Source organism: Macrosteles quadrilineatus, unplaced genomic scaffold, assembly GCF_028750875.1.
Source record: "Macrosteles quadrilineatus isolate MER2022 unplaced genomic scaffold, UCM_ALF_1.0 Scaffold_1__1_contigs__length_201487025, whole genome shotgun sequence".
Taxonomy (NCBI): domain Eukaryota; kingdom Metazoa; phylum Arthropoda; class Insecta; order Hemiptera; family Cicadellidae; genus Macrosteles; species Macrosteles quadrilineatus.
This window is the reverse complement of record NW_026542594.1, coordinates 70,982,383-70,998,891: the sequence shown is the minus strand read 5'-3', so window position 1 is coordinate 70,998,891 and position 16,509 is coordinate 70,982,383. Positions and strand designations below refer to the sequence as shown.

The 16,509-nt window shown below is 35.0% G+C and overlaps 1 protein-coding gene across 3 annotated transcripts in view; it reads right to left on the bottom strand.

The window, feature by feature from the left end:
* The window catches only part of LOC128983559 (WD repeat-containing protein 91), a 203,035-nt gene that overhangs the window by 164,713 nt on the left and 21,813 nt on the right, over positions 1 to 16,509 (bottom strand). For all 3 annotated transcript variants that reach the window (XM_054402876.1, XM_054402877.1, XM_054402875.1), the window contains exon 3: positions 6,355 to 6,478. In XM_054402876.1, coding sequence (XP_054258851.1) covers positions 6,355 to 6,478 — 124 coding nt within the window. The remainder of the gene's footprint in view (positions 1 to 6,354; positions 6,479 to 16,509) is intronic.

The following is a 16,509-nucleotide window of genomic DNA, read 5'->3' as shown; positions in this document are numbered from 1 at the left end:
CGGGTTTAAAAGTCATAATTCTAAGTATTCTTTTTTGAAGTTTAAAAAGTTGATACGAATCAGATGTGACGCCCCAAAGCTCTATTCCATACTGTAAAATTGACGAAAATAAAGCGTGATAAATCATTAGTCTAGTGTTTAAATCAACAACATTTCTTAAGACCAACATTTGAAAACATACTGAATTTAACTTTTTAGAGGTGTTATGAATGTGATTCTTCCAATTCAATAAACTATCTACATCAATTCCTAAAAATTTAGCTGTGTTGCTAAAATTTATTTTTTCATTATCAAAATAAACAAAGCCTTCAAGATCGTCCCTACACTGTGCAGTTTGAAATTTTACTATTTGTGTTTTAATGTGGTTCATTTTTAAACCGTTTACTTTAAACCATTTTGACAGATCTTGAAGAGCTTGATTCAAGACTAAACTTAGTTCATGACTGTCTTTTGATTTAATGATGGCTGTCGTATCGTCAGCATATAACAACAAACTAGGTTTAACATTCTTAGGTAGATCATTTATGTACATCAAAAACAATAACGGTCCTAATATAGAGCCCTGAGGCACCCCCATAACAATCTTTTCCCATTCAGAAGCATACTTAATGTTTTCTTTAATAATAACTGTTCTTTGAAAGCGATCGTTTAAATATGATTTCAACCACAAAATAACTGATTCTGAGAATCTATAGGAGGATAATTTATCAAGAAGAATTTGATGGTGTACACTATCAAAGGCTTTGGATAGATCACAGAACACGCCAATAGTGCTCTGTGACCCATCCAAGCTCTGTGTTATTGAATTTACAAAATGAGCCACAGTGGAAGTGGTACTTCGATTTTTCCTAAAACCAAACTGTTCATCAGCTAATAAGTTATTAGATTCCAGAAAATAGGACATTTGATTGAATGCAATTTTTTCAAATATCTTTGAAAAAGAAGGCAGGACAGAAACAGGTCGGTAGTTATCTGAATTACTCTTAGAACCTTTTTTAAATAATGGCTTCACCTCTGCATACTTCAAATGATTAGGGAAAGTGCTATTGGTTAAAGTCTGATTGATGATTATGGACAATGGCTCAGCAACATACTTAATTACTTTTTTTATCATAGTAGTTGAAATCCCATCCCAACCAGCCGTTTTTTTATCACTTAGTGACTTGACTATTTTGATAACTTGCTGAGGTGTAACTAAACTAAAGTAAAAAATTGGAATATCAGGCCTATGTGTGATTGATTTTTTTACTAGTTCCATTGCCTTACTCTTGGAAAAATTTACCCCTAAATCCTTCCCTACCTCAATAAATTTAGAATTAAAGTGACTTGCAATAACTGTGCCATCTGAGACTAACTTGCTATCAATAACTAAATCAGGAAAAGAATTATTGATTGGCTTGTAACCAAGTTCGGCTTTAACCACAGCCCATGCTGCTTTAGTCTTATTACTAGCCTTATTTATATAACTACAATTATACATTTTCTTTGCTAGGTTACAAACAGATTTAAAAACTTTTTTGTACATTTTTACATAGCCAATAAAGTTAACATCAGTAGAACTCTTTGCTAAGTTGCTTAACATTCTTTTCTTTTGACTAGAAATTTGAATACCTTGTGTTACCCATTTTTTATTTACTGTTTTCTTTTTAATTTTAACAGGTTTGAAAGGGAAAGATTCCTTAAAAATTCTTTGAAAAGAACCAAAAAAATTATTACTGTTTAGAAAAAGGTCGTTATTTTTTGTAGTATTCCATTTCATTTTGCTGATAGAGTTTATAAAGTTATTAATATTTCTTTCAGAAAAAATTCTTTGCTTAAAAGAAGTGTGTAATTTTTGTCTATCCTCATCATTTCCCTGTAAAGAAATAAAAAGAGACCTGTGGTCAGAAAGACCAGTTTCAATATTCATACAGATTTTTGTATCAATTGGCTTAATTTTGAATGTTATGATATTATCTATGCATGAAATTTTGTTCGGCGTAATTCTTGTTGGTGATTCTATATTTATACCTAGACCAAAAATATCTAACAAATTCAAAAAATCCAATCTCTGTTGTGGAAAAGTACATGTATCTAAAATGTCAATATTAAAGTCACCTACAATATAAACATCCTTAAAACCTAGCTCTTTCTGCAGTAAAATAAACACATTTTCTAATCTATTTAAAAAAGTTCTAAAATTTGAAATACATGGAATTCTATAAATGGAAATAATAATTGCATTGAAACAAACTATCTCAATACAGCACATTTCAAAAACTAACTCATCACTGAATATACAAAGATCTTTTCTTTCAAAGAAATTCAAATTATTTTTTATTAATATACATGAGCCTCCATGAGCTGTATTTTCTCTACAAAAATGAGCAGCAACTGTGTAATTTTCTATACCGTTTAAAATATTAATTTGATCTTTTTTAAGCCAATGTTCATTTAAGCTAAGCACAGATATATTAGACTCAAGCAAAAGTAGGTCCAATTCATTTTTTTTATCTGTAATTCCTCCTTGTATATTCAAGTGCATTAACCATGCATATTTTTTACTTAACCTAGCCTCCTCACAGATAGGCCATACAAAAGATTTCTTTCTGGGTTTTCTGCTATTATTATTTAAAAAAGAACCATGATTTGAATTACACATTACGCAAAAGTTTTTAAAATTTATGTAATTGGTACCTGTGGCTTCACAGGGGAGTTTTTTTCAATATGAAAGCTCATGAAGATGAAAGGTGAAAGCTCTTCAAACTAAATTTAACGACACGCTACAAAGTATAGAAAACAAGACGGCCAACTTAAAAGCTGTGGATTAACTACTTTAGATTCTTTTAGACTAATGACATTGATGAAACAAAATTCATCCAAGCAGAGTGAATGGGACATCTGAACACCATACAAAAAATTATACCGTTCTTCCATGCTAAAGGTTACTTATTTTATGCCAAGTGTGCACATCTGTACCTGTAAGATATATTGAAATTAGGAAACAAGATGAATTCCAGTGAATACCAGCTATTTACAACCAACCGGTTCTTCACCTTTAGGTGTTCTGTAAAGTTCTGGTCGGGTGTTTGGACGGACATGACTATAGAGCAGATGATCATGTGCTCAATAAAAAGTACTGAGGGGCATCGGCAAAAGAGCTTGTGCGGGCTACTTAAAAACATCCGCGCTGCGTCGTCGCATCGTGCCCCAGTTGTAAGCACAGCCAACGATGTAAATAACTACTGGATTGCGCTCTCAGTGGCATAGCAGGCGCTGTTTTCGGTCTAGCTACCCCCACCATCTACTAGCAGTAGCAGACGCAGCCCATACACTCACTATTATAAAACACACCTTTTTAGTCGCTGATCTGTTAAAATATATAGAGATAAAATATTGCTAACGCATATTAAACTATTTTTAATATTCTTAACTTTATGTCTGTTTAGGTTTCTTGCAGAAAATAACACATGGGAACTCTTAAAAACTACATATTCACTACATTTGATTTTAGATATTTTTATTCAACTGATATTGCTAGTTCCAAATTATGTATAGTAAATTAATAATCATATGGGAAATAATAGCTATTTACATTACAAGTGTAGTAAGAGTGTTTTTACATCACGCAGGTATGTAACGTTTAACGTACAAGATTTTACCTGACCCGACAATATACATGGGGTTACGTACAATATTTTTCATTATCCATTTCACTCATCTTCTAACAGTAACGTTCTTTTACAAACAAAAGCTATGTTAGGGAAATACTTTAAAGCATAACAATAACATTCAAGCGCACAGCTGATTTCTAGCGTTGAACGTCGTTGGCTCCATAGAGGTATATTTTTTTAAGTTAAGCACTCAATGTTATTTAAATGGGTTTCATTACCTCACCGAGTGAGTTTTTTTCAACTTTACATCACTCGAGAAGTAAGGAAGTTGTTAACATCACGCTTGGGATAGAGAAGTTTAACATGGCGGGTTAGGTAAAGGATATAAAATACTATATGTGTAATTTCAAACCCATCATTAATCGAAAACTTATTAGGCCTACACATTAAACATTTCTAAATAAAACAAATCTGTTCAGTTTTGCTGCATATATATGTTTGGCGTAAACACAATACTTTTTCTTTCTCTTTTTTGTGATATTTTTTGTAAGATACATTCCAAGAATAGTAGAAACATACTAGTAATCGTGACACATTCTCATCACACAGTGAAAGAAAAAAGTATTGAGTTTAATTCAAACATAGGTCTGCGACAAAAACCTAACAAAATTGTTCTATTCAGAATACAGAATATGTAATATGTTTTTGTTTAATAAAATAGGTCTGAAATTACAAATATTGTACTGTCTATAATTTCTTGGCAATTATTTATTATTTTACCATGTAAAATTTGGAACTAGCAATATCAGTAGTTGATCTAAAACTTCTAAAATCGAGACTAGTGAATGTTTAGTTTTACAGAATTCAAATAGGTTATTTTATGCAAGAAACAAAACAGACATAAAGCATTGAATAGTAAAAAGAGTTTGACATGCATTAGCAATATTATCTCTATATATTTCAACAGACCGGCAACTAAAAAGGTGCGTTTTATAATTGTGAATGTATGGGCTGCGTCGGCTTCTGCCAGTAGATTGTGGGGGGAGCTAGACCGCATGGCCAACACTGAGCCAGCGATCCATGAGTTGTTTATATCGTTGATTTGCAGAATACATTAATCTAGACTTAAAAGATAGCTCTTAACCACGAATTAGTTCTGTGAAGAACTGTCCAGAATTGTGTTACAGTAAATTCTACAATATGTAGACTTGAAATTATAGCCAATAAAGTGAACCACTGTAATTTTCTGGTTTAAAGGAGGGTGGAGGGGAAAGCTCAAGGGGGAGGGTTCAGGGACTTTTTGGCAAACACACATCTCTTGTGGTTCTATCACATATAACAAATCCAGCTTTCCACTATTGAGTTGCCAAAATTGTCTTTTTTTGCTTTCATACTTATACGGTATGTTACACTAAAAACAAAGAATTTTCCATAGCCTCATAGACTTCGGTATGGGCATGCATAGAGCGATGGCAAGAGGCAATGCTCTCTCCCTAAAAGAACTAAATTGAATTATTAATCAAGCTTAGTTCTTAGTAAGGTTTTAGATAGCAAAAAGTGTCAGAAATAAAAACTATTGGTAAAACTCCCACTTAAAAGTGTTCTGCAAAAAAAATTAAATTAAAATTAAATGACAAATGTCTATTTGAGAGGCAAAGTTAGGACTTACAAGTCCTCTCTACCACTTAACCTCTAAAACATAAATATAGCCCCACCGCAGCAAACCTGCAGACTAAGCGAATTTCCATTGCCTGATTTGATTTTCACTTAAATATGTTTAAAAAAATTGCATTAGGTTTAAGGAGTACCTAGGTTTGCTGCTACAGGGAGGGTATTAAAGTGTATTTTTTAGTAAAATATTAATATCTTAGGATAAAACAAATAAATTTGCCAAGTGTGATCAAAATATATCCATAAAGAAAACACTACAACAGATAACTTATACTCTCCATTAGAATAACATGGGAATTTTAAGTTTACATTTTTTTTAATTTTCTCCGTAACCAATAATTGTACAAAAACACTTCAGCATAATAAGTTATTTGTATTTTTAAGCTTTGCAAAATGGTTTGTAAAGAAATTAAGAAATGTTATGCTTTTTTTATACTCCCTTAGTAGATTTCTCACCCTTATGGAACAGCTGGAGACAATTTTATTGTTAGTTCTGTACAGTGTACTGCAGAGGTCGTGTTTTGTTTACAATTCGTTTCTTGTTAGTTCAGTCATTTTAAACCTTGTTTAACCAAATAATACAATCTAATCATAAACAATAACTTGTCCCGAAGTTATATAACCAAACGGTAAAGCACAAATCAAGAAATTAACCATAAAATAATAGAATCAAAATTTCGTCGACACCATTGCCCAGTGTTACCCTACATGAACTAGACACGAAAAACAAGCTTCAAAATTTACAATGGGATATCAAGTCTACTTGTTTTGGTTAGTCTATGATTTTATAGGTACATAATGATGAAATTAAACTATTAAATTTAATAAATTATTAAAATTATATAAATATTACTTAAATTAAAATAAAAAAACAACTTAAGGATTTGGAAAAATATTTAATGAAGGGCCTAAAATATTTTGCCTATTAATCAATGCTTTCACAAGGCTTGGTCAAGTCGGCAAAATGATGTGATAAGAGAACAAGAGTCACGCTTGCCCTAGGAAACCTCTTCATATTTTATTACCATGTGCTCTGCTAATACAGTACAAAATCATTATTTGAATTTTCAAATTTCAATCTTTTGCTTACCTGAAGTAAACTCATTTTCGAGCTTGGAAAACATTTTTTGTTCTAAGTGTCCCCATAGCTCCCTCAAACCATTAAGATCGCAAGTATAAATATATTGCATGATCTGATCCACAATTTTATCAACCTAAAAATAAATTGTTAGTTTGACAACATTTCAATTGTTCTTTGGTAAACAAGACACAAAAAATACCCTACCCAACATATTATACAAGCACATGTAGCGAATCGCTACAATAGCGCAAGTCACGTGACGACGATGCGCGCGCAGTTGATACGGCAAGCGTTCACGGCGATCTACCAGAGTCATAGTAGTGTAGTGTCTCCGTCTCCGCCAACAGCACATCTTAGTCCGGATAAGTACCTAAATAAGAATATGTCTAGATAGCTTCGTAGGGGTTAGGGAAGGGTGTAGGTTAGGGTAAATAGTAATTAAATTATGTAATTTATTAGCTTCTCGAATGGTCGTGGTCTGGCAATCAATATCACAAATTTAGAATTCAATTTGCTAAGTCTAGTTACCTTTTCACGAATTAGAATAAGTCCATATATATATATTTCTCTGTTCACTATATTACAATAGATACATTAAGAACATAAAAGCTGGCTGTGATAGGCAGCTAAGGTAATATTGTGCACTTTGACGAGTTAGATTAATTCCTTGCAATAGAGTTGGGTTACGACAGGAAATGTGCGTGATTTGGCAGTGGTTAGAGGAAGATATATAGGGCCCAGGTATCTTCATTTACACTCATACTACTCCACATCATCACATATTGGTAGCAGAGCGTCAAGATCCGGCCAAAAATGCAATTTTAACAGAAATAGAATAGATTAAAATGTGTCTCAGACCAGCCAAGTGCTTTGTTCAGACAGGAAATCGACAGGCTACAGGTCGGCACCACGTGGCGACCTGGGACGCATGAGCAGGCATAACTAGGCAAGTTAGGAAATGTGAATCAATATCATTCAGTTTATTTTATTTTCAAAGGAAATTTTAAAAAAATCAATTTTGATGAGAATGTTTTAATTTCAAAGTAGAATAAGGAGAACTTTGATGTTTTTTATTAATATTTTACCAAACCAAGTTGATGAATATATTTAAATGCATTTATGTAATCACTCACGAGTTCGACATCAAGTCTGAAAGGCAGTAATTAAACTAAATATACCGAATGAGTGTTTGATGAATATCTTTATTACCGAAAGCAAAATATTAGGAGTCAAAGTGCACATCAGTATAGTTTACAGGCCACGACCAACAAATCAAAATTTCAAAATTGGGGGGGGAATTTTAAATTCATTTGTATGTCACCTCCCCAACCCCAAAAAGTCATAAATATCCCCAAATTTTTATTTCATAATTTTACAGCTAAAAAGGGTACAGCAGTGAATTAATTTGTAATTTTAAAACGTAGTCTGACACATTTTAGTTGTAACTCATCACCTTAATTTAAGTTGTGTTTAGAATTTAAGTTGTCCAGCAAAGTTTTGATATTTGAGGTGGGCTAGTGAAAGTTGAGAGTCCATGTCATTAATAGGCCAGACAGACTTAGAAGATAACTGGAATGTTAGATAACACATGTTCAAAGATAAAGCGACGATTTAAGGCCAGATTTGTTATGTCCAAGCAAACATACACGATTTAAATATAGGCCTACATTACACACAGTTATTACAGGCTCATCTTAAACAAAAATACAAATAAATATATAAAATAAATATAAAAACAGAAAAACATTTAAAACGTAAAAAAAATATATAATAATAATAAATGTAAAAAAAATGTACTACATAATTAATTAAAAGAAAGCCAAGAGCCTGTGTACAACATTTGCTTGAGAAAATCGTCACTTCACAACATTTCAGTCAATTTAGGCCGTTAATTGACAATGTTGATTCCGTCTGGACCGAGCCAAAACCACAAGGTCAATTCATTGTTCACATCAACAAATTATTATCCTACATAAAATTTGATGTAATTTAGTACAACAATAACACAACAAGCAGTACAGCAGTAGATGTCAGACATAAAATGCATTACAGTTTTAAATTTTACAGTTCACAAAATTTCATTCACTTGCAGCGACCTTGAACATGCAGGCCCGACATTACAATCAAACAAAAGAATTCCGACATACCGACATGCCATTACCCTGCTACACTCTTTCGACCACCTTGATACCGTAATATGATACAAATTCAAATACTCGGCGATTCGCTGACTAAAACGTCTGGAATATTTTGTTAACCGAGAAGGTAGTAAATTAAAATTAGAATACAGTATCGGAATTTCAGGCGCAACAATTGGACAACTAAAGAAACAAATTAAAATCACAAATCCATATTTCAACAGTGAAATACCGTTATTGTTATGGATAGGAACCAATGACATATTCAGCAATACATCAATAACAATGATGACACAACAATATGTATCATTGCTCAGGGTAATCAGGAAACGTTATCTAGGCACCAGGTTGATACTGTTAGGGTTACCATATTTCCCTAGGTCAGAATATACACCACACACAATAGATAAAATTACTCAGTTCAACACATTTTTACACACATTATCAAATCAAAATACCCAACCAATTTTTCTAACACATGTTTTAAATTCAAATAAATATTATTTACACACATATAGGCATTCAAATCGTAGGGATGACATACATTTGAACAATATAGGGAATCAGATCTTAGTCAAACATTTGACACACCAATTGCAGTAAAATACAATCATTAGGCAAAATTCACACCTTTTTAAAAATAATTTCTCTCTTTTTCTTATTAAATTACAATTTGCCCAGCCCAAACTCTTCCCACCTATTTGGTAAAATAGTTGATATTAAAGAAGTTGTTAAGTATTGAATTTTTTTTACTATTCAAATAATAGTAGATCAAGGCAAGATGTCCAATATTTACGAGTGGGAAAATAAACCCACAGGAGTATCATGGATACGAGAATTTGATGCGCAAAGCGCAATTCTACAGTGCGAGAAGTGGGGCTTAACCCCAGCCAAGACACTGGAAGAAAATAGGGTCATTTTAAAGAACGCGGTGACAGCACAGGTGCCAAGTGTACCAGACCCACCAAAACCCACAGAACAAAACACACCCATCTTAGCGGATCAGACGGCGGAAATGATTAGAATCACAGCCCAAGCCATAGGCAATTCAATCGCTCAAGCTTTATCTCAAAACAAACCTGTAACACAATCAACACACACCCACACAAACCCGAGATTAGTTGACGATCTAGCGTCGAAAGCTCCCAATTGCGACGGCACTGACACAAGCAAATTGTTAGCCTTCTTGAAAACGGCCATTCAAATAGAAAAATTAAAGTTAGCCGACGACAAATCAATCACAATAGCCTTGTTACACAAAACAGCAGGGCAATTAAGGGATATTTGGACCATGGCATTACAGGAGAGCTGGGAGGTCAAGGGTAAAACAATTCCTACTATAATTAGTACCTTTCTGCCAGAAAGGGCAAGGCAACAGCTCCTGACTCAAACAGTTTATAGGGTACAGGGTCAATTCGAGTCACTTTCAGATTTCATTATCCAGGTGAAAGAGTCAGCAGAAATCCTAATACCAACAGAATACGACTTACTGGAGGTAATATTGACAGGTATAAACGCGACAAATAGGGCACGTCTTGCAGGGTTCCCGCCGCCGACCAAACTTGATGATTTAATAGCGCTTATCCCAAAATTAGAAGTTGTGAGACAGTTAGAAGAGGGTAGCAACTCGCAATGACGCCGATGGGAAATCAGAACAGAAAATAATAGGAAATTTACACCTCAAAATAGGCAATTCACACCTCAAAATAGGCAATTTACACCTCAACATAGGCAATACACACCACAATACATGCAACAGCCACATGGGCAACCAAGATTCCCACATCGACCACACATGCAGCCAAATACATACTATAGGGCACCAGTGCACAACAGTGCATATCACGGCGCACCGAGGCAGGTCAATGACCCCAGACACTACCGCCCGCCCACCAACCCTACACACCAACACACACCTACACACAATACACAGTTAAACTCCAGAGGAGGCCGATAATTGGCGCTTTCGCACCTCTGACACCTCACAGCGCCTATTCACACACAACAATCAACCAAAACACACACACACATAGCCATAAAAACAAAAATGCTCCAAACGTTCCTAAATTAATATCATGTACAATACCAATTTTTTTCGGCGACATTGAAACAAATGCACTCATAGATACAGGGTCTACGACGTCAATTTGCTCACGATCCTTTTTTGATAGAATCAAAAATAATCACTTAATTACAAAATCAATCACTCCGATCAATCAATTCGCTATTTCAGCCTCAGGCGACAAGGTAATGTTCTCACACATGGCAAAGCTACACTTTAAAATTAGACACTTCTCTTGGACATTCAGTTTCCTAATAGCACCTAAATTGCCAATAAACATTGTATTAGGGTTAGATTTCCTCACAAAAACAAAAGCAATCATCGACGTGGCGAATCACAATGTAACATTTCCATACGGTACAAGACCGGTCATGGCCATATTACACACAGACCAACACGATAGTAATCTACAAGAAGACAAAACTTACACCTTGGGCGATAATTTGACACCAAACCAGATACAACAAATACACAAATTATTACAGTCATTTCCAAACACAGTATCGAAACGATTAGGGCAAACAAATTTGATACACTACGACATAAAATTAAAATCTCAGCAGGTTGTAAGGAGTAGCAGTAGGCCGTACCAATTCGCACCGCCAAAGCTCGAAGCATTACGAAAACAAATCGACGACCTATTACAAAAGGGCGTGATAAGACCATCATCCTCCGAATACAGTAGTCCAGGATTTGTAGTCCCCAAAAAAGGAAACAAAACGCGATTTGTAGTCAATTACAAAAAGCTCAACGACTTGATTAATTTAGAGTCTACGCCAATGCCAACCGTCGAATCAGCATTTCAGTATCTAGGTCAAGCGAAGTGGTATACATTGTTGGATTTGAACAGCGCATACATGCAAATACCGTTGACAGAACAAAGCAAAAAATACACAGCATTCGTCGTCCCATTTGGGGAATTTGAGTTCAACGTGGTACCATTTGGATTAGCCACAGGATCACAGGTTTTGACAAGGTTAATAGATAAAATATTTGGAGACATAAAGTACAAATACATTTTCAATTTTTTCGACGACTTGGTAATTTATTCAAATGGGTCATTTTCAGACCATCTCAATCAAATAAAGGAAGTAATAACTAGATTACAAAACGCAGGTCTCACGATCAACCCAGAAAAAATTACTGTAGCATCTAATCACATCGAATTCCTAGGCCACATTTTTCGTAACGGCACAGTTACATTTGACACACAAAAAATTCAACCAATTCTTAACTTCCCAACCCCCAAAAATGTCAAACAGATTTCTAGGCTAATCGGGATGACTGCATATTACGCGAGGTTCATACCGAATTTTTCACACATTTCGGCACCATTAAACAAACTCAAACGCAAAGATACACCATTTGAATGGGGCTCTGAACAGGCCTTGCAAAGTATTAAAAAAGCTCTATCGTCACAACCAGTTTTAAGACTCCCAGATTTCAATAAAAAATTCATCCTACAAACAGATGGTTCAGGCACAGGACTAGGAGCGCAATTAGCACAGGAACACGAAGGTAGTTTATTACCAGTAGCCTACGCGTCGAGACCACTAAGCAAACACGAAGTAAACAAATCCACAGTCGAATTAGAATGCCTAACAGTCGTGTTCGGATTGACAAAATTCCAACAATACCTCGAACACAGGGAGTTTACACTTCAAACAGATTGTTCAGCATTAACTTGGCTTCTAAATCATCCAAGACAAGTAGGTAAAATTGCGCGATGGATAACATTCATTAACTCTTTCCAATTTCATTCAGAGCACATAAAAGGCAGTGATAATCCAGTCGCCGACTGTCTATCTAGGTTATACGAGGACGCCGACACACAACCAACAGTAGTAACACTAAACGAAGACACTAATACACATTCAGTAAACATTTTGATGAGAATCCCAGAAGCTTTCAAAAATATCGACGAACATCAAAGAGACGACCCCGCGTTGATCAAAATTATTAGGGACCCACATCGAAACCAGGCATATACAGTAAAGGACGGAGTGTTAATGCATTTAGCACCCGGCCAAAAGACACCACGAATAGTACTCCCCACGAAACTAATTGACATGATTTTTACATACTACCATTTAGCACCTACATCAGCACACCTAGGAATCAAGAAAACTATACATAAAATAAGTCAATTTTTTTGGTCACCAAATTTAAACAAAATAATAGCCGACAAAGTCAGAACATGTCTCTCTTGCCAAAGATCCAAACAAGCTCCGAACACCAGGGTAGGCGAATTATCATCCGATCTAGCAACCAAACCATTCCAAAAAGTGTACATTGACTACGTAGGCAAACTTCCTAGGACAAAGTCAGGCAACTCGTACCTACTATCTGTGGTGGACGCATTTTCAAAGTTTGTAATTCTTTTACCAGCTAGAAACGCGACAGCTGCCACCACAACTACACTTCTCACAAAACACATATTCTCACACTACGGTTTCCCGCAATACTTAGTATCAGACAACGCACCTTTCAAATCAAAACAAATGAAGGAAATGTGTTTAAACTTCGGAATCAAACACATATTTACGTCACCGTAGAACGCAAGCGCAAACAACGTAGAGAGAGTCAATAAAAATCTTAAAGTTGCTATGAGGATATATCACAATTCTGACAACCAAACATGGGATCAAAACATTCATTGGTTTCAAATAGCATTTAACTCCGCTCAACATGAAAGCACCGGTTCGACACCTGCAAGCTTATTTTTGGGGAGAGAAATTAACCATCCACTACAATTAGCCTGGGATTTAAATAAATTAATTGGGGAAGAACCTCAACCAACCACAGACAATCGCTGGCAACATGCACTTGATAACCTACGGAAGGCAAGAGAAAAGCGCACACAATATTATAACAGCGGTCGTCAACCCAATCCTTACAAAGTAGGCGATTGGGTAATGTATAAAATGCACCCACAGTCCAAAGCAATAGACAACGTCAATTATAAACTCCAATACGCCTGGTCAAAACCGTGCGTGATTGACAGTTTCTCATCACCAGTGTCAGTAAAGCTAGTAAACCCCTCAACAGGTAAGATTGTGACAAAAGCTCACATTTCACAATTGAAACGATTTTTTTAGCCAATTTATTAAATAAACGTCGTCAAAGTGCACAATAGAACCTTAGCCTAGTTTAATTAGTTATAAGTAAACATCTAGCAAGAAGTCTCGAGTAACTTGACTGACTACAACAATACTGTACACAATACAACCCCGGCCCCGGCTGATAAGAGTGTCGAGAGTTGAGTCTAAGGCGTGTCTTTACCGAGGGCACGTCTACAGTTCTCGGCGCACTGCTTGGCCGGAACCGGGAAACAAGCAACAACAATACATGGCAAGTTGGCAGCGAAACACGTCATAGTGTTTGTACTTAATATATGCATTTCAAGACCCCAGTAATCAACAACCTTTTCAATCCCCTTAAAACCTACAATCTGAGCAAACGACTAATTTTTTTAAGTAATTTTTATTTTTAATTTGCTCAAATTGGCTATGACGGGAATCGTTTGCCATAACACATTCTTATGACAGATTGCAACTGTCATATGGATAGTGCAGCCGACAGCTTACTTAAGACAACAAACACTCACTAACAGTACTGGACTGAAAAATGACAGCACAGGAACGATACAGACAACTGACTACAGAACAAGCTAGACTTAAACTATGGCAATTAGGCTAAGTAGAACTAAGTAGAATTAAGTAAAATTAAGTATTTCTGTGTTAGTATAAACAATTGAATCGCAAAGGTAAATACGAGATTGCATAAAAAGTATTAAGTAAGTAAAGTCATCCACGTATATTAAAATAAGATATATGGTATTTAGGCGTAATACAATCGTTATTAAAGTAGATAACAGCGCACACTACAATCCATATGTTTGTAAATAAAAAGCAGTATTCTGAGCGTAGAAGAAGAGTTTACGTACTATATATTTGTAAAGGGTAATTTAAATGTTTATTATGTGTTATACACTTGCATGCGTTAAAATAAAATACAAAAAATATATAAATATATTTATATTGCTGAGCGACAGAGAAGGAAATGGACTAGTAGGAAACAGACAATAGCAAGCGCCAGACACGAGATAGCACCGTCGTTATCAGTACAAACATCAGTTCCATTCAAACCTCTACTTCCGCCCTATATAAACAATCAAACCAAGCACCGATCAATCCTTCACATTGAAGGAACATATTAAAACAATATTTGTTTAAAAATTAAATTGTGCTAAGCCGTCGGTGAAATAAATAATTATTATTTAATACCTCTGTGCATAATTGTTGATAATTGGCACTAGAGGAGCTTCGAATGAACATACACTTACAATAACATTATCATTCCTTACATCAACCAACAGATTTTCTAAACTCCATTCAACCACGAATAGCATCCAAACTGGAAGAGTGTATAATGTGTGTCACACAAGTTAATTAATTAATTATTAGTAAATCAACAGAAATTTAGTAATATATCTCCCAGTCAATCAAATCCATATCATTTAAGTAGATAAACATTAGATTTTTTCCCTTTTAAACTCAGTAAATTAAATTCATTTTTTTTTTTTTATTAGGTAGAACAATTTCTTATTGTTAGTAAATTAATTTAGATCATAAGTATCAATAGTAAACTTAAGTATAGAGTAGTCGCGATCATTTTTTACTGAATATTTAGGGAATATATCAGTGATAACAAAGACCAAAATAATTAAACATCAAACAAACAATCTCCAAATTCACATCTGAGTCAACGTATCACCAACCGCATATCAACTTCAAAACTCAACGCCTTTCATTCAACATTAAGAGACGACCAGCGATATAATTAGCGCCCCGAATTTAGCAAGGGCTCAAGAGCTAATTCCGAAACTACGTAACAGCACACCACAACATTATACCTTCAAGAACTTCAGAACATTGCTCCAGCTTCATTCTTCAATTACACAACTTCATTCTTCCAACTACTCAACTTCAAGAAACTCATCAAACTTCAGCAACCTTCCATATTTACCAGCAATTACCAGACTTCAATACATCCATCTAATTTCATCAACCTTCAGTATTTCAACAACATTCCCAAATTCATCATCATCAATCATATATCCAACTTCACCAACCCAATTTAATTAAATCTATCACTGATATACGCCCGCCCACATTTTTAGATCAGGTAGATTAAGCAATTTCACAAAACCAAACATAGTTATAAGAAAACCTTTCAAAACCAAAGTTACCTTTATTTAAAAAAAAAAATATAGTTAATAGTTTATAAGCAAGACCGACACACATTATAACCTCAAATGAGCCAAACCAAAAGGAGTGCAGAAAACTGTTGGAACATTTCCACACCAACATCGATGTCACAACGACACAATCTCACGGCAAGCACAATAATAAAAAAAAATATAAAAAAAATTCCTTTATCTTTCCCAAACCCCAAAATCACCCCAAAACAAAAAAAAACAACCCCACCGAGGAGGGGATGTAGCGAATCGCTACAATAGCGCAAGTCACATGACGACGATGCGCGCGCAGTCGATACGGCAAGCGCGCACGGCGATCTACCAGAGTCGTAGTAGTGTAGTGTCTCCGTCTCCGCCAACAGCACGTCTTAGTCCGGATAAGTACCTAAATAAGAATATGTCTAGATAGCTTCGTAGGGGTTAGGGAAGGGTGTAGGTTAGGGTAAATAGTAATTAAATTATGTAATTTATTAGCTTCTCGAATGGTCGTGGTCTGGCAATCAATATCACAAATTTAGAATTCAATTTGCTAAGTCTAGTTACCTTTTCACGAATTAGAATAAGTCCATATATATATATTTCTCTGTTCACTATATTACAATAGATACATTAAGAACATAAAAGCTGGCTGTGATAGGCAGCTAAGGTAATATTGTGCACTTTGACGAGTTAGATTAATTCCTTGCAATAGAGTTGGGTTACGA